We start from the raw sequence: 19,879 nt of genomic DNA, 5'->3' as shown, positions 1-19,879 counted from the left end.
TTATGTTATCCACCTGGTTTTGAGATCGCTGTTCTGAATAGTGGGGAGGAGTAAGAAGAAAGGGCATGTACCTTCCAATGAGATTCTTTTTTAAAAATCTCTGTTTTATATTGGAGTAGAGTTGATTTTCAATGTTGCGTTAGCTTCAGGTGTACAGCTAAGTGATTCAGTTGTACATATACACATATCTATTCTTTTTCAGATTCTTTTTCCACATAGGTTATTGCAGAATACTGAGTAGCATTCCCTGTGTTATACAGTAGGCCCTGGTTAATTATCTATTTTATATATGGTAGTGTGTATATGTTATATATAGTAGTGTGTATATGTTAACCCCATACTCCTAATTTATTCCCACCCCGTTTCCCTTTGGTAACCATAAATTTATTTTCTATGTCTGTGAGTCTGTTTCTGTTTAGTAAATGAGTTCATTTGTATCATTTTTTTAGATTCCACGTGTAAGCGATATCATATGATATTTGTCTTTCTCTGTCTGACTTACTTCACTTAGTATGATAATCTTGAATGCACCAACAGTCCAGTAAAGCACAGGAAGAGAACCCAAGCCGTAGGACACCTGCCTTGTTTTTCTCTCCATCTGGTGTGTTCCCTGTACTTCTGTCTAGTTCTCCTTTGTGCAAAGACCTCCAGCCTCTAAAATAGAAGTCAAAAGGACAACCTTATCTTTTCCTTCTCGAACAGGGCTGTTGTTTGAGTGCAATAACCTTTATTGTTGTTACTACATCTTCCCAGCAAAGAGCTTCCGCTGACTGGTTAGTCCTCCCAGAAGCTGTTTATTGCCTTGTGTGCAAACAAAGCGACGGAGACTGCCAGTCATCAGCCCCTCCATCATCAGACTCACCTTGTCTCAACTAATGATTTTTAAAAATTGCATATAAGGTTCATAATTGCAATAAGCCCCAGAGATCGCCGGCTCTAGCTATAGGTAATATCCGGTTTGTCAAAGTTTAATGGTCTGAAGCAAAGAAGTCCTCAAGCTTGTTACTGAGCTGTCAGGGCAAAAATCAGAATGATTCATTAGCCAAAAAGCAACATTTTGCTAACAAATCAGCTGTCCTTCCAATTATCCCCTGATGTTGCTCTGTCTGCCAAGCTTGGGCCTGATAATAAAGCTGTGTTAATAGTGCATTATTTCTTGCCCAGGGAATGACTGCACACAGATGAGCAGCATGCCTCAGTCTTAGCGATGAATGGTGGTGATGAATGATGGTGTATGCTGGGCTAAAATTGTAGCTTAAGTCAAGGAAATGAAGTCTCACAGGGGTTCTTCAACAGGCCCAGCTGAGTCAGGAGCTAACTGGGAAAGAAAAAGGGCTTGCTTTGGAAGCAGCATGGTTATATGGAGACCCGGGAACTGAGAAGCATTCTGCAACCATCCAAGCTGCTTATAAGAACAATCCAAAAAACTGTGGGGAATCATGCTGACTCCCATGGAGTAAACTGTTTGTAAGAGGTAGTCTGTGACTGAATTTGCATTTGCTTCTGAAAGCATGGGGTATTATCGACAGTTAATTCAATCATCCCGCCAGGATGTATTGAGACCTTACTGTGCACATCCCAGGGATAGGGTATACGAAAATAAACAAAGTTAAACAAAGCACAGTTCCTGTCTTCAGTGATCCCATTGTCTAACACTCACTGTATAGAAAGCAGCCGTCATGGGCTAGGGGATCAGAACGCCACTCCCACTGGGAGCCCTGAAGGACTTTCCACAGGAGGGAGGGGTAAGAATTAGCTAGAAAGGAAGAGTTTCTCAGAAGGAGATAAGAGCAAGAACAAAAAGAGAGAAGTGAAAGAATGGGGCACCTTTGTGGAAAAGTAGGTGTGGTGTGTTGGAGAAATAACGGGAAATGAGACTGGAAAGGTGGCTTGGGGACCCTTGTGTACGGTGTCACATGTAATGCTAAAGGATTTGAATGTTATCCTGTGGGACAAAGGGATCTTTTTGTGATTTTGAGGCAAGGTTGTGACATGTTCAGATCTGTATTTAGGCTTTTCCTTCTAAGAATACAGATTTCTTGTCCTATTGCTGACCTAAGAACTCAAAATCTTTCCAGGTAAGGCTGATATGTACTAACTCCTGGACTACATTCAAGGCGCTCCATCTGAAAGGCCCTTCTCATCTCCCTCTTAGTCACCTCTCCATTCCTACTCGTCCTTCAAGGCTTTGCTCAGATCCCATATCCTGCAGGAGGACCCCCCAACTTCCCAAAAGTCATCTGAGAATACTACCTGCTTTCTCTGACATGGTCAAAAATGGTTTTAGGAAGGAGGTGAGTTGTGGGTTGGGGTCTTGAATGATGGTTAGGGTTTTGATGACTATGGAGAATGAGAGGGTTTTCCATGTAAATCAAAAGGCATAAGCAAAAGTTACAGAGACCTTAAGGTGCAATGATTCTTTTGCATAGAATGAATAAATAGCTGAACCAGAAGAAGAGTCATATAGGGAAGTAGTAGAAGAAAAAGATTGATAGTCAGTTTGGCAGGCAAATGGTGGAATAACTTGAAAGCCAAAGTAAGAATTTTTCATTTTGTGCGGGATGCCAGAGTTTTCCAATATATTGCTCTCTCTTCACTTGGTGTAGCTGAGTAGGGCCTACCACAGAGAGGGCCCCTGAACCAGCCTCTTTCTGCTACAAGGATACTTGTCAGTTTGCCGCTGTGCTCAGTAAAATGTCCTATGCTTGACGTGGTGGGGAAAAGGTTGTGAAGGACTGAAATGGCAAAGGTGAGCCACTGAAGAATTTTGAAAACAGAATTAACATGATGAGAGCAATGTTTTAGGAAAATTAGCTCAACATCAATACAGCTCAAATTCCAAATGATTTTCTGTCAGTATCCACTTAATTCCTTTACCGACAACATCACTCTCTTCTGACCCTAAAGCCAGATTTGAACTCATAGACTAATTATTAGGAATGAGAAGGAAAGGAGGAGATTGATTTGCTCACTCCAAGTGCAGAGCTTCCCATGTCCCCTCTACAAATTTTAGAAACAAATTGACAGGGCATACGGAAAGGTACAAGGAGAAAACTGTGTTTTGTGATTGGGAGGCCATCTCATTTCAGAATATTAATTAGATATCAGCTGGGGAGAATATGCATCTATTCTCGGCATCCACATGATTTCCGGGAAAAGCAAGAGAAGAAAGTTGTGCAGAAAACAAGCCAGTTTATACATGCTGCTGAGCTGTGTTTGCATGGGGTTGTGCCAGTACTTTATTTGGAAGGCTGTGAACATCCAGAACATCAGCTTTTCAAATCATGTTTCAAATGGATTATGTTTTGTAGATTTTCCGTTTTGTTGATCTCTTACGTGAGCAATTGAAAATTGTCCGTAGTCTCGTGACTTTCAATAATAAAAAAGAATGCCCCGGGCTTCCCAGGTGGCGCAGTGGTTGAGAGTCCGCCCGCCGATGCAGGGGACACGGGTTCGGGCCCCGGTCCGGGAAGATCCTACATGCCCCAGAGCGGCTGGACCCGTGAGCCATGGCCGCTGAGCCTGCGCGTCCGGAGCCTGTGCTCCGCAACGGGAGAGGCCACGGCAGTGAGAGGCCTGCGTACCGCAAAGAAGAATGCCCCTCTAATGTAGATATCAATGGATTTCCAGAGGGAGTTTTCCAGATTGGAGCTGCTAAAAGTAAATTCTTTGCAGCTCTATCAAGCTATTAAGTCATTCATTCAAAAGCCTCACCCTGGCTCTAGAAATTGTATGGTTTCAATTTTTTAAAAAAATTTTGACTGGAAGGTTATTTACCAGCTCTGGATTCATAGCAACTCTGGATTCTTGGACCGGATTGGGTCTAAGCTCTCTTCCAGTTTTCAAAAACTGTGAAAGTATATGTGTATAGGTCAGAAGACTCCATAACTTGAAGAAACTAATTCTAATTGCTTGCTACTATAGTGCTAAAAAAGAAAAAAAGCTTAACAGATTCTCCTCCACTCTCAGATTATTATTAATTTAGCACTCTTTGGGGGTAATAAAGAGAAAATGAAGCCAAAATATTGGTAACAGAGTGTAACAAGTTATAGTGGTAAGAGTGGTAGTAGCCTATGGTACTATATAGGTAGCTTATAGTGTTCTTGTTAATTTTTTGGTAAAAAGAATTATAAATAAGATACCACAGCATACCAAAACCTTTAGATTAAGTTTATAGCTGTACATAGCTTTATTATTAATAAAAAGAAAGGATACAAATATGTTAAATAAGGATATAACTTAAGATATTAAAATATGCAATAAGACTACAACTCTGAGAAAAGAAAGGAAGTAAAAATATTTTTAAAGCCAAAATTATGAATTAGAACACAGAAGGAAAATGAAAATAATAATATATTCAATAAAAAAATATATATCAATAAAATAAAGTTTTATCAAGGAAACTAAGTAAAAATATACAAACAATATTAAAATGAGAAAGGAGCTGGAATAAATAAGAGAATACCAATATAAGACTGTCATGTTCCATTGTATGATAATAAATTTGACAATTTCTGTGAGATGAATGACGGGAGATTTATAAATAACCAGAATTTACTCAAGAAGTAGAAATTTTGAGTATGTCCATGAATGAGGAAGAAGCTAAAATATATGAAAAACTTATCTCCAACAATGTCTCTGAAGTCAGACAATTTATCAGGGAGTTCTTAAAAAGAAAGAATAATTACAATGTCATATAAACTGTTTTAGCTTTTTTATAGAGTTGGCCAAAAAGTTCATTCTGGATTTTCCTTAACATCTTATGGAAAAACCCGAATGAACTTTTTGGCCAACCCAGTATATAAAAAGGAAATTATTAAAACTAAACTTTTCATTTTAATATGCATAACTCAGATTCAAAAACCGAGAAAAATAGCTCCAAAACAGAAAACAATAGTTAAATTTCAGTGATCAAAAAAATTACAACGATTTTTTCAACGTAAAAATCCTAACAAAAATATTAGTGACTCAGATTGAGCAATGCCTTGAAAGAATGGTCCACCAAGGTCTAGTCACCATAGTGAGAGCCTAAGAACATGAGCTCTGGAATTCAGACTGCCTGCTCACTGATAGGATGTTGTTAAAGTCGAGTACTTAACTCTCTGTGCTTCAAGTTTATGGTCTATAAAGTGCAATTCGTAATAGGACCTACCTCTCAGGAATTTCATCAGGATTAAGTAAGGTGATACGTAGAAAGCACTCATCACAGTTCCCAGCACATAGTAAGCATTAAACAAATATTAGCTGTTGTCATCCTAATACCAGAAATGCATCATGATCCCTTAATATAATACACATCAACAATGGGTAAAAACGTTTTAAAACAGAATGAATTTAAAAGATAAGGTTTTTGATAAAAGTCAACACTCATCCTTGATTATCCATTAACCATTAAAAAACCAGGACAAGGAGAATACTTCATTAACATAATAAAAATACTTAACCCCTCAGGAAACATTTCACTTAACAGCTAAATAGTTGAACATATGATTTGATTTAGCATATTATTTAACATGATAAAAATATGAAACCTACAGAAGAGACAGAACTATTGAAAGCAAGGAGAAATATAACTTTTTTGAACAAGAGAGGATTATCTCCTAGGAGGAGAGATGAGAGAAGAACAAGGAAAATTAACTTGAGATACATTTAGAATGACAGTAGTTCAAACACACTGTTGAGTACAAAATGAATATACAAAATGAAAACTTTCCAAAATCCCAAAAGTAACCATTTAGAAAGCAGGACATGAGAAAAGGAAGACCCCACTCACCTCTGGAAAGAATAAACCAAACACACAAACTAACTATAAATAACTCTAGCAAGTAGGTTGTCCTTGTGTTAAAACAAGCAAACTAAAAACATGAAACCTTAACTTGATGAGAGATGTAGAATATCTGGATAAATGGAGAAACATACTGTATTCCTGGAGGGAAAAACTGAGTATTTTAAGAAGATTTGTGTTCCCAAATTAATTTATATACCAATAAAATCAAAATTAGATTTTGGAGGAAACTGAACAAAATTATTCTCATGTTTATTTAGAGTAATAAACAGGAATGAACAGCCTTTACCTTTTTTCTGTTAAACAAAGGATAATGAGGAAACAACAACAAATATTATAATATGTAAATCTACATTAAATATGTTACTACTGACCGAGATCAGCAGCACAGATAAAACACCTTAGAACCTAACTCTATTATTTATAAAAATTTGATAAATGATAAAAGTCATATGGAGAAAAATCAATGGAGGAAATAATTATTCCATAAATGATGTGTAAATCTTTGTTAGCTCTTTAGAAAGAGAATTTTCAATGCTAAGAGCATAGATAATTTCACATTGATTTAAAATTAAATGCAAAAAATTGAGCAACAAAATGATATTTATCTTCTCAGTAGGTAGGAAAGGCTTACTAAGCACTAAAATAGTGAAAGAGTCATAAAAGAAATCAGCTCAAAATGAAATGTTTGATACAATTAGCTCTATAAAATTTGAAACTTCTCTAAGTCAAACCAAAAATTAAAAAAAACTAAAAAGTAAACAACAAACTAGAATAGTACTAATAACAGATATAACAAAAGTTTAATAACTATATAAAGAGCTCCCAGAGGGCTTCCCTGGTGGCACAGTGGTTGAGAGTCCGCCTGCTGATGCAGGGGACACGGGTTCGTGCCCCGGTCCGGGAAGATCCCACATGCCGCGGAGCAGCTGGGCCCGTGAGCCATGGCCGCTGAGCCTGCGCGTCCAGAGCCTGTGCTCCGCAATGGGAGAGGCCACGGCAGTGAGAGGCCCGCGTACCGCAAAAAAAAAAAAAAAAAAAAAAAAAAAAAGAGTTCCCAGAGATCAATATAAAGAATTACAAATTATCTGAAAAAACAAGTGAGCCACAGATATTACAAGGCAAATAGGAAATGCATTAACAAAAGGAAATACAGATCATTAATAAACATGCAAATAATATTAATAGTAACAAAGGAATGCATATTAAAATAAAGCATGTTCATCTATACATTAGCAAAGATTTTTGAAAGATTAAAATAAGTTCTGGGAAAGATTTGGAGAGAGAATCATTCTCATGTAGAGCTGGCAGACATAGGAATTGTTTCAGGCTTTCTGGATAGCAGTTTGGCAATGTGCATAAAGAAGTAATAAAAATATTCATGTCCTTCAACTAGTTATTTCCACTTTTAGGAATCTCTTTGAAGGAATTATCCAAGCAGAGTTTTATTCCAGATTTTTCATTGCAGCATTGTCCATAAGTAGGAAAAAACTCCCTAGGTTTCTAACAATAGAGAGATGGTTATGTAAATCACAGTAGAGCATATTATAGAATATTGTTCAGGCATAGAAATGTTTTTGAAAGAGTATTTGATGGCATGGCCAAAAGCATTGTGTGCTCTCAGTTATGTTAAAAAAAATTGTGAGCTATGAATAGAAAATATACCGTAGGAAAATACTCCATAATGTTATTGAAGATTATCACTCAAAAGTAGGATTGTGATTAATTTTATTTTGTTTCCTTCTGCTTTCCAACTTATCTCAAATGAACATATTGTTACTATTGTTACATTTGCATAAAATATTCAGTCTTTTTTTAAAAGAACTTAGGCAACTCTCCTGTGATGATGCAGGGTTTTGTTTGCTTGTTTAATCAGAGAAGTCTTGAGAAATACTCACCGATGACCTCTGCAATCATGAAAACTAAGCATGTTCCTGAAGCAGCACAGAGTTTCCACTTGGCATAGACTTGCTCCTTTGCCCTGTTCTCTGAGGCCTTGGAGTTGCTGTGGCAGTGATACACGGCTCCTGACTCTGGCTCCTCTGGCTTCTCTCCAGGACGTTGATCTTTATTCAAGGGTTTCTGCTGGAGTTCCATGCTGAGGATGAGTTTGACAGAAGCAAGAAGTGAACATGGTTGCAAATAAACCTCTCACCGACAGCCCTACCCATTATCAGAGCTGCTATGAGGACATTTGCTGACTAGTTAGGAACTTATAATTCATGGCTCCTTCTACAAGAAATATCAAATGTAAGGAACCAAGCGAGAACTCTCCTTCTGAATTCTCAACTACAAAGAGTTTTGCTTTTATTTAGGCAAGCTCTTATTCAGTCTATACTACCAGTGATTAAAAGGAAGTAAAGGAAAAGGAGAAAGGAAGCAGATACATTTTGGTGCCTTTCCTTCACAGTCACTTCACTTTGAAAACATTTTGGGCACTGCTGTAAATTTTAAAAGGCGCAGTAATGAGGTTATTATTATTAACGAGTAATGTGCGTATGAGCCAGCCTGGTGATTCAGACACTCACTATGGCATGGCAACACTCTCCCTTTCTTCTGCACAGCAACATTGTTAATAGATCATAGCACTTTTTCCTGCTGAGTCCATATGAACCCTCAGAAACCTTCTTAACACAGCTTTGCAGAAATCTCTACCAATCTATCAAAGTTGTAATGAGAGTTAAACCTACTTATACTTCCCAAAGCAGGCAGTGCCTGTCAGTTCTATTCAAATATAAAGCATTTATAGAAATATAGAGCCATTTATAGAAATATAGAATTTCACAAATGCAAAGATTGTAGATAACATTTAGTCCAACCCACAGTTTCTTACCTGAAGTAATTAAGATTCAGAGAGGTTAAGTAATTGCCTGAGATCAAACAGCCAGGAAACGGGAGAGCTGGGACTCCAAGCCTAGTGTTTTTTCCACTATGCCCACACTGCCTCTCTACCTGAACATCGGTACACCTAAAACCAATTTTTACTGATGCCATGATCTTGAACTAATTAGATTTGTATTTTTTAATAAACTTATTAGAAGACATTAATAAGATTCTTAGGAGTAAGACCTTTACATTCATGACTGAAAGGTATAAACATGGAAATAAATTATTTTCCTCCACTTGAAGAGTTACTTTGTCTTATCACCATCCACAAAAAGATCTGATGGTTTTGGCTTAAGTGATGATTATTATTACAATTCTAATTATCCTTATATTTGGGGGGTTTTCCTGAATAAAATAACATACATATTCATTATAGAAAACCTGGAATTACAGAAAGGCACAAAGCAGAGAGAAAAAAGTCAGTAATAAATTACCACCAAGAGACAACTATTATTGATAGTTTTTTGTTTAGCTTTGTAATAAATAAATACTGTTTTTACTTAGAGTCCATAGTAAATAGGATGTTTTTGATAGCAAGTACAGAAAACAAAGCTCATGCTAGGTAAGTTAACAAATGGGAATTATTGGTTCTGCACCTGAAAACATCTAGAAGTATTAGGCTTCAGCCTGATTTATCAAAGCTCCAGATCCATTACTCTGCAGTTCTCAACTACTCTTCAACCTCAGGCTGGTTTTCCTCATGTAGTGGAATAGTTGCCCAAGATAATCAGGACTGTGTACTTGTTTTTTCTTATACAGCGAGAAACAGTGTTCATTCTCCCAACTGCAAAACAGGAGTCCTGAGTTGCATGCTGATTTGGCCAGCCTCTGTAGCCAGAGGACTATGGATGTGCTAATTGGCTTAGACCTTGTTACAGCCAGAAGATTGGCTAAACCCAACAACGCTGACTCCTGGAGCTGAGAGTGTGGTAAATGCTGCCCAAATCACATGACTGCAACTCAGTGGGGATGGGCTGGAATAGATTGTGGATGAAATGACAGTGTCACAATAGGATTCCACCAAAGATACAACTTTGGAACCTAATTTTTAGCTGTACATATTGTTAACATTTTCTCAACTTATTAAATATTCTATATCATTAGTTTAACATACAGAGAGCATTATATTTAGTATAGATATGTTGCAACATAAGTAACTATTTTCTATTATTGGACAATTGCCTCTTTGCCAATTATTTGGCACCACTGTGATTCATATCCTTATAGTTATCGTTTGCTAAGTATATTATTATCTCCTTAAAATGCAATCCTGAAAGGGGAATTACTTGGCTAAAGAGTATCTACATTTTGGGCTTCCCTGGTGGCGCAGTGGTTAAGAATCCGCCTGCCAATGCAGGGGACATGGGCTCAAGCCCTGGTCCGGGAGGATCCCACATGGCACGGAGCAACTAAGCCCGTGCGCCACAACTACTGAGCCTGCGCTCTGGAGCCCGTGAGCCACAACTACTGAGCCCGCGTGCCGCAACTACTGAAGCCCAAGCACCTAGAGCCTGTTTTCCACAACAAGAGAAGCCACTGCAATGAGAAGCCCGCGCACAGCAACAAAGAGTAGTCCCTGCTCGCCATGACTAGAGAAAGCCCACGCGCAGCAATGAAGACCCAACACAGCCAAAAATAAATAAATAAATTTATTTTTTAAAAAAAGAGTATCTGCATTTTTAAGGATTTTGATGTATATTTGCCAAATTGGCTTCAGAATGTTTTTGCCGATGATGTTAACAGCACTCAGGATTTTGAGCAATTCTAAGTAATCTCCATATTGGAATAAGAACTATTTGGCAAGAGGCACATAGAGTATTCATACCTATAAATTTTCACCTTTGTAATGTGATACATACCCTGATAATAAACAACCGTATAAGGTAGTAGTGTTAGTCACCAATGGTCATCGACGCAGAGGAGCCAGAGAACTAATAAGAAAACATGGTGGAGGTTTCCTTTTTCCTAGTGCTGAGAAGGCAGTGTGAGCAGGACAGGGTCACCAAATATTCTGGCATTGTTCATATGACCACTCTGGCCATATGAAGCTTAACTTCATTTTCTATTTTTCGTGAATCTTGTGGGCAGAGAAAACCAGGTGGTGAGTGACTGAGAGAGAACTTATCCTGGAACAGTTTAGAAGCAGACCAAGGCAGGAATTCCACCAGGAGAACAGCCTGTGAGCAATGCCACAAGAGGAAAAGTGCAAGAAGCCTGGCCAATTTTTACTTTTAAATGCTGCTACCTTGTCCTAGACCTAAGATTAACCAAGTTGGATACATTTTGAGCTGAGATTGTTCCTTGAAACACTAAGCCAGAAATCCAAAACAGGACGGAAATTGGATACAGTGTGTTCACGTGTGTGTATGTATGTGTTTTATGAGGGGAGATGGGAGTCCACCATCTTCGCTGGGCTCCCCAAAGGGTCTATGATTCCAAAAGAAGTTAAAAAACTGAAGTTAAAATATATTCCTCATCATCTCATAAGAGCAAAGTGGTCTAAGTGTCTCTAGATTGCAGTACAGGCTCTTGATCTGAAAAGTGATGCAAATTCTAAGAAGAATTTTAAAACGAAGGTTCTAAAAAGCAAATGCCAGAATGCATCAAAATATGAATTTGCTTTCAAAGAATAAATCACCAGAGGTCACCACACATTCAAATATGGCTGACGCTTTGAAGAGTAGGAACAATAGGCCAGAGCAAAGAAACTTACTGTAGCATCAAACAGAAAAAACGGGGAGAAACAGAGAAGAAAAGTAGGGAAATATTACAAAAGTTGATGTCAATAGCCTAGAACTTAGAGTTCATCTCTTAAAATAAGAATTAGAAAATGGAGCTTTATTTTGTGATCTTGGAGAAGCATTTTTGTTTTTAATTTTGTATCTTATTTTTGTCTGTTGGTAGAAGTCAAACCCCTTTGGTTCTATATCTCTTAAGTGGAGCTGGTAATATTTTTCACACTCTTACTTCACATGTTGACTATATAAAATCACTTTGTTTTTGTACTTTCACATTACCTTTCCCAAGAGCCTTAAACCACTCCTCCTGTTGGGAGAGGAGGTAAAATCTAAGGTCCCGCCATGCATTTCCAACACTTCGTGTATTCATTCGTTCAACAAATGTGTTGCATGCCTGCACCATCAGAGGTGCTAATGATACCATGCCTTTGAGACCAGCAAAGTTCTTGACCTAAGAAGCTTATATCCTAGCAGAGGGGAACACAGCAAACGAGCTGATAGTAACAGAGGCTGTGTAGTATCATGGGCAGTGACTGGGAGAGGAAAGGTGAGGCTACCTGAAATAGAGTGGTAGGGGAAGGCACCTCTGTCGATGATATCTGAGCAGTAACTTAAAAGATAACCCGGAGCAGACCCACAGGAAGGGGGATTGCTGGTGCAAAAGCCAAAAGGCAAGAAAGAACCTGTCTTGTTCAGAAGCTTGTCTTGAACAGAAAGGAAACTGCATAGTGGCCACTGTAGCATCGAGAGAGTAAAACTGAATCAAGTCAAAGAAGTAGGCAGAAGTCAGACCATGCAGAACTCTGTGGGCCATTGTAAAGGGTTTCATTTTCTTCAAAATATAAAAGGAGGAAGTCGGAAGGTTTTGACGAGGGAGGTAACATTATGTGGTTCACATTTCTAAAATGATCGTTTTGGGTGTTGCTTGGAAGGCTAGAGTATAGTGAGCAAAATATGGAGACCGTTTATTTGATTAGATGTTATGAGGGAGTGGGGAATAGAAGTGTCCACCTAACAGGTGTAATTTCTTGTCCCAGACCAGCTATCCAGTGTTCCACCCCTTTTTTAAACAGCTTTATTATAATATAACTCATATGCCACAAACCCATTTAATGTATACAATTAATGGGTTTTAGCATATATACAAAGTCATCAACCATCACCACAATCTAATTTAGAACATTTTCATCACCCCAAAAAGAAATTCCATACCCAGTAAATCCCCAGTCTCCTTACACACAATCCTACCTCAGGAAATCACTAATCTTATTTCTGTCTTTATAAATTTGCCTCTCCTGGACATTTTCTATAAATGGAAGCATACATTATGTAGATTTTGTGACTGGCTTCTTTCACTTAGTATAGTGTTTTCAAGGTTCATCCATGTTATACCAAATTTCAGTATGTCAGTACTTCATTGCTTTTTATTTCCAGATAGTACTAAGTTGTATGGATATACATCTGATGGACATTTAGGTTGTTTACATTTTTTCAGCTATTATGAATAATGCTACTTTGCAAATTTGTATACAAGGTTTTGTGGAAGTATGTTTTCATTTCTATTGTTTTTCTATCTGGAATATTGAACTCATAGAATAAGTTGGAAAATGTTCACTCTTTTATTTTTTGGAAGAATTGATATTCATTCTATTTTACATCTTTGGTAGAAGTCATCAGTGAGACATTTGGGCTTTCTTTGTGTGAAGCTAATACAGTCTCTTTACTTGTTATTGGTCTACTCAGATTTTTATTTCCTCTCGAGTTTGGTAGCTGATATCTTTCTGTGAAGTTTTCCATTTCATCAAAGATTACATGCATTTTATTTTATGTGATTTATCTTTAAATCAATTAAGAGAAAAAAGGAGAGTAAATATTCTGTCTTTTATAATTATCTACATAATTACCTTTACTGATGCTGTTTGATTTTTTGTGTGTTGACTCTAGTTAATGGCTGGTGTCATTTGTTTTAAGCCTGAAGAATTTCCTTTACTATTACTTGTAAAATGAATCTGCTAGCAAAAAGTTCTCTCAATTTTTATTCATTTGGGAATTTCTTTATTTCACCTTCATTTTACAAAGATAGTTCTGTTGGATAAAAGTTGATTGATTGGCAGGGTTTGTTTTTTCTTTCAGTACTTTAAATATGCTGCCCCACTGCCTTCCAGCCTCCTTTGTTTCTGATAGAAATCAGCTGTTAATCTTACTGAGAAACTCTTGCTCACGATGAGTCTTTTTTCCTCTTACTGCTTTCAAGATTTTTCTATGTGTTTTGCTTTCAATATTTTAACTATGATGTGTGTGTCAGAGTATAGATCTGTTTGCCTTGATTCTTCTTAGAGTTTGTTGACTCTCATGGATGTATAAATTAATATTTTCACCAAATTTTGAAATTTGTTCCTTTGAATGTTTTTCTGCTCCTTTTCTGCCTCCTCTCTTTCTGGTATTCCCATTATGTATGTGGTAGGATATTTAACTATGTACCACATTTCTCTGAGGCTCTGTTAATTTTTATTCATTCCTTTTTCTCTCTGTACTTTGTGTTGCATAACTATTGACCTGTCTTCACAGTCACTGATTCTTTCTTCTGCCAGCTCATATCTACTGCTGAGTCCCTTTGTTCCATGTATTGTACTTTTCAACTTCAGAATTTGGTTCTTTTTTATTATTTCTATCTATTATTACTGATATTCTCTATGTGATGAGACATTGTCATCATGACTTTCTTTAATTCTTTAAACACAGTTTTCTTTAATTCTTTGAACATATTTATAATAGCTGCTTTAAATCTTTGAATGCTGAGTTCAACATGGGGGCCCTTTCCAAGGCAGTTTCTATTACCTGCTCTCTTTACTGTTTATAGGTTATTCTTTCCTGTTCCTTTGCATAGGTTGTCATATTTTTCTGGAAACTGGATGTTTTAGGTAATATATTGTAGCAATTCTGAATACTGATCCCCAGCGGGCTTGTTATTGTGGCTGCTTACTTGTTTGCTTTTTTATTTGTTTAGTGAATTGGCTTGTCTAGTTCAGTGGAGTATTTTCTTTGACCTTCCCTGCTGTGTAGCCTCTATTGCCATTTCTCAGAGAGTGCAGCCTTGGACGTGTGCACAGTTATCCTTCCCTCTCCCTACCCGCTTTCCCAGGGATGGTGATCATTTTAATCATGTTTTCTTTGACTGTCTTTTTCCATGCATCACTGTTAAGCTTCTGGCTGCTCTGCCTTTGTTGGTATCACACTCAGCTCTTGTCCTCCTTAATCACTTGCTGATTGCTCTAATGTTTTCAGCAGTAACCTGAGGCATAAATTACAATGTTATCCAATTAAAGTTGGGCCATGTATTAGTCTCCTCTAGCTTCTATAGTAAAATACTGCAGACTGGGTAGCTTAAACAACAGAAATTTAGTTTTTCATAGTTCTAGAGGCTAGAAATCCATTATTAAGGTGCTGGAAAATTTGGTTTCTGGTTTTGGTGGCCCTGGCTTGTAGATGGCTGTCTTCTTGTTATGTTCTCACATGGTAGAAAGAGAGAGATCTCTGGTATCTCTTCCTCTTTATATAAAGATATGAGTTCTATCTATCAGGACTTCACCCTAATGACCTCATTTAACCTTAATCATCTTAAAGGTCCTGTTTCCAATATAGTCACATGGGAGCTAGGGTTTTAGTATATGAATTGTGGAATGACAAAAACATTCAGTCCATAAGAGCCTCCTTACAGGGATAATATTTGAGGCTAATCTTTGTGGCTTGTGCCAACTCCAGGAGGGCTCTTTTTACCTGCCTTTCCCTACCTGTTTCTGTTAAACTTCTAACTGGTCTACCATTTAGCTTGTTGCTCTGATGAAGCAACCAGCCTGCCCTTGACTGCTCAACAGCAAAATCCTCATTGTTTTCGACAGTGCGCTATGCTTGAAATACCCCATGTTCTGTTCCAAATAACTCAGATGATGTATCATCAGTCCTCTAAGGGAAAGATGCATAGCTCTCTGTTCTTAGAGCCTGATTCTCCCATGGGCAGAACCTCTGCATCACTGCCCCAAAACTGAGAGAAGGAACAGTGACCCACTTATCCTGGAGTGCCACCTCTGCTCCCTAAGTGGGTGGTGAAGAACCTCACCCTGTGTGTGAGCCAGGGCAGGGGTGTTCAGGGGCTTGCTGCTCCTGGACTATGAGTAGGGATTGGGTGAAGGAAGGGGCCCCCAGTCCTCTTGGCCATGTCTGCATTGAATACAGGTTCTATAATATGGAGCTGGGGCAATTAGAGATTCCAGCAGCCCTTTGCTCTAGGGGTGAACTGTAGCCCCAGTTGGAAGCTGGGAGGAGAGAGATCCCTGTCTTTTGGCCACATCCAACCAGAGTAGAGCTTCCATCACAACAAGCTTGGAGGGGAAAGAGGTTAGTGGGGCAGATCATGGCTCAAATGCCACAGACTCTTGCTTTTTACTGAGATTTAGTAGATTTTCTTGAATAAATCTCAGTTTGCTGTATGCCCTTAAGACAGTTTCCAGAGACTAAACTGTTGGAGTTTTTTTAGTATTATTTTTACCAGTAAAATGGTAAAAATGTTTCACTGGGGAAGGAGGTCCATTGAGCTACTTACACCACCGTTCCAGAAGTCCTGCCATCCCAAACACACACACACACACACACACACACACTTTAAGGCTTCACATTGAAACGATTCCAGTACTTTGTCCCTACCATCTGGACCTGCCCTCACATTCCCTGCACTTCTTTAATATACAACTTGGGAAAAAGAAAAGCTCGTTTCCAGTACCAAGAAAACCATATTGAGTATGTAGGTCAACTTTATACAACTATCTCTTTGCTACCATGAGCCCAAGCATAGGGGATCACATCACTGGAAAGGGAATTGGAGGGATTGGTGGGGGAGAGATTACACAATAGTACCTACAGGGCCTAATATTACTACTTCCTGTGGTAAAATGTCTCTAAAATTATGTCCAACAATTCCTGTCATCCTATATGCACATGCCAGCAAGAGATGGAATCCACTGTGCCACCCCTTGAATCTCAGACTTGGGACTTGCTTTAACCCATCAAATGTGGTGAAAATGGTGCTGTGCCAGTTCTGGTCTTAAGCTGTCTGACACCTGTCAGATTCCACTGCTGCTCTGTTTCTCCCCTGAACTGCCATATAAAAAAGTCCAAGCTAATCTGATAAAATGAGACACCACACAGAGAGAGAAGCCATGGGAAGCAGAACAAAGACCAGTCAAAGCCAACACAAAGACCCCAGACAAGTAAGTGAAGCCATCCTTGACCTTCTAGCACATCCCAGACACCAGCAGAATGCAGCCTCACAAGCAAACCTCGATAACTCCACATGGAGCGAGAACTGTGATTAATAAAATGATTGTTGTTTAAGCCACTACGTTTTGGGGGGTAGTTTCTTGCACAACAATAGATAACTGAAGCACTCTTATTGTTTAATTAGAGAATACAGATTCCTTCTCGATAAGTTTCTTAACAGATGATAACAACTTAAATAGAAAGCTGATGATAAGTAGAAAAAAAGAGAAGGAAGGAGAAAAGAGAAGGACCTTCAAGGGACAAAGTTACCTCTGAAATAGAGATAGAACAAAATATATGAGAAAGGAGATTGGGAGAGGTGAGGAAAAGTGAATTAGTGAGGGGATCAAGGTTCATATGAGCTCAGGAGGAAAGAGATTAAGGAGCCAGGAGGCCACATGGTGAAAGTGTGTGTGCAGGAGACGGGGAGGGGAACAAAATTCACAAACAGGAGGCATGGTCCACATCCCAACTCTGCCATAATTAGACATCCAACCTTTAAAATGGCATTTATTCTCTCTGGAATCCACTTTCCTAACTGGTGAAATGAGGGATCAGGATAAATAATCTCATCTAGGTTCAATTGTTTTTATTTGGAAAAAAAATAAAAATTAGTTTGACAGTTTTTATCATCACTGTATCCTGAAAACCATACCAATTCATGAGGCGACTGAGACCCTATAACCATAAACAGTTGGCTTTATTTGCATAACAGAGTACTAATGGTCTAGTTTCATGAGAAGGGAAATACTGCTATTTTAATAATGCAGAGATGCTCTATTAATAGCATCCACAGTGTTAACAATTTGTTGTTCAAAATTTCTGCCTGACCTAATGTGAGGCTTTGTCATTTATGGTCTCAATAAATCACATCTAATATTATTTTCTTAGAAAAATCATTCTTACAGTGTGAGATAATAGATGTGCTAGACTCTTTGCCATATATATTTTTTAAGCAAAGTTATAAATATCCTAAGAAAAAGTCCCTTTGCAGTTGCTTAAACATTCAATGCTATCAAACGCAATGCCGCTACTCTTTGGAATATTAATTTGTTTTCATGAAACACACAAAAACGTTACACATATTATTAATGGGTAAGAAGTATTCTCTTAAATTCTGCTTCTAACATGAACTTATTTCAGATTCTCATTCATTTATCTATGTATTCTGAGTGTGTTTCTCTTTGCTCCCCACTTGGATTGAATTCCCCAAATGCACCAAAGTCTCATTCTTATTTGTCTGTGTCTTTACCAGGAAATTATCTCAGTCAGGAAAACTTTCCTAACCCTACTTCCTATGTAGGGTTTCCCTAACCCTACTCTAACTCCTTTTTATTTTTTCAGTTCTCAGCCTATCACTTCTGAAAAGCTTTCTCTGACTCCCAAATTCCAGCAAAGACCTAGGCTCCCTTGAGGTATTCTTACTGTATACCCCCAGAATAACACACATGCGATTTTGTAATTGTCTGTTTCTTATATGCATTCCACATTAGACTCAGGCTTTCAAGAGGACAGAGATACAGGTCTAGGAATATTTTAGTCTCTGGTATATATACACACGTTCAATCAATTATGGTTAAATAAGGGAGAAATGAATGAATATCTTGCACATGGAACTGTGGGAGATAGTAAAAAGAACTAGAGCTATGTAGAACATTAAGCTCAGCTATGTTTATTATAGGTGTGTATATGTGATAATGATATTATATAATTAAGAAAATAGCAATTAACTTAAGATCAGTGTGACCACAATTTGCCACATAGTTGAAAAGCCTTAATTCTTTCTAAATATAATTTAATAAAATTTACTATCTTAAAAGTGTGAAGAATTGAGGAAAAGAAAGGGAAACACATCAGATTGTGTATGTCCGTTTTTTAGAAGAAAATCTACAGATGAAAAATATACTAATAAAATATGTCCTTCGTACACTCAGCATATTTAAGGAAGCAAATCAACTATACAGAGTATTGCCTTTTTCAGGATAAGAATTATATAACTTGGCCAGCAAGTTTATAAAATTTTACAAAACGCCCCCAAGTTGCAACAGCAAAACTTTCCAATTCTGAAGCAGTAGGATCTAGGGACTTAGTGAATACTCAAGACACAACGAATTGTGAAGCAGTATCAGATGTCTGTTACCTGTCTAGCGTGAAGGCGTACATCTTGGTGGCTTTGTCATTCACAAGATAAGTTCTTTCGAGAAACTCCATGGTGGCCAGGATAAAAGATTTTGGTGGTGGTGGTGCTGTTATTGTGGCGACGGCTGCTGCTCTTTAACTCACTGTCCAGTTTTAGAAGCAGAACAGCGTTACGACTATTCACACACTTCCCAAAGAAAAAATGAAAAGCTTCTGGGATTATAATAACAAGCCTCCCGTGTCAGTGTTCTTGACAGATCTGCTAAAACTACAGTCTGTTTGGAATGTTACCTGGCTTCATTCTCTCACCCACAGAAACTACCTTCCTGCAGGTAGGATCCCATGACGTGTGTGTGTACGCGCACTCACTTCCCATGCCATCTGATTCCACTGTGCTGTCTAGGAGGTAGAGCAGATCAAGGGTTACCCGCTAATTGCTGCTGTAGGGGTTTGGTCTTCAGAGCACACCTGGGTGAGCTCAAACAGCTGCCTTTCTGTACACTAATATCTTTTCCCTCCTCTTCAACTTTCTTTTTTTTTTTTTTCTTTTTCTTGGCAGTGAGTGGGAAGGTCTGTCTCTGAACCTAAAAGCATTTCTCCTAGGATTTAGTTCTAAAATGCCCTCTAAGGCTTCCCTGGTGGCACAGTGGTTGAGAGTCCGCCTGCCGATGCGGGGCACACGGGTTCGTGCCCCGGTCCGGGAAGATCCCAGATGCCGCGGAGCGGCTGGGCCCGTGAGCCATGGCCGCTGAGCCTGCGCGTCCAGAGCCTGTGCTCCACAACGGGAGAGGCCACAACAGTGAGAGGCCCGCGTACCGCAAAAAAATAATAATAATAAAAATAAAATGCCCTCTAAGCAGCTGTCAAGATTTACTTCTCTTCTTCTAGGACCATTTGGGGATTTCACTACTGAAGAGGACATAGATCATTAGTTACTGAAGTCTCTAATCTGAAACAGTTCCTGGTGCAGCAGCTTTGAAACCCTTTTGACAGACAGGAGAAGGGCAGTCTCAGCTTC

At 38.4% G+C, this 19,879-nt stretch overlaps 1 protein-coding gene across 1 annotated transcript in view; it reads right to left on the bottom strand.

Moving 5' to 3' along the window:
* SLC30A8 (solute carrier family 30 member 8) overlaps nucleotides 1-18,933 on the bottom strand; it is a 35,097-nt gene extending 16,164 nt beyond the window's left edge. Inside the window, exons 1-2 of the mRNA XM_065895450.1 lie at nucleotides 18,863-18,933; nucleotides 7,684-7,883 (exon numbers count right to left, since the gene is read on the bottom strand). Coding sequence (XP_065751522.1) covers nucleotides 7,684-7,883; nucleotides 18,863-18,933 — 271 coding nt within the window. The remainder of the gene's footprint in view (nucleotides 1-7,683; nucleotides 7,884-18,862) is intronic.
* Between the last annotated feature and the right edge of the window lie 946 nt (nucleotides 18,934-19,879).

The sequence above is a fragment of the Phocoena phocoena genome, chromosome 17 (genome assembly GCF_963924675.1).
Source record: "Phocoena phocoena chromosome 17, mPhoPho1.1, whole genome shotgun sequence".
Lineage (NCBI taxonomy): Eukaryota > Metazoa > Chordata > Mammalia > Artiodactyla > Phocoenidae > Phocoena > Phocoena phocoena.
The sequence above is the reverse complement of the archived record's forward strand: the minus strand, read 5'-3'. Positions and strand labels throughout refer to the sequence as shown.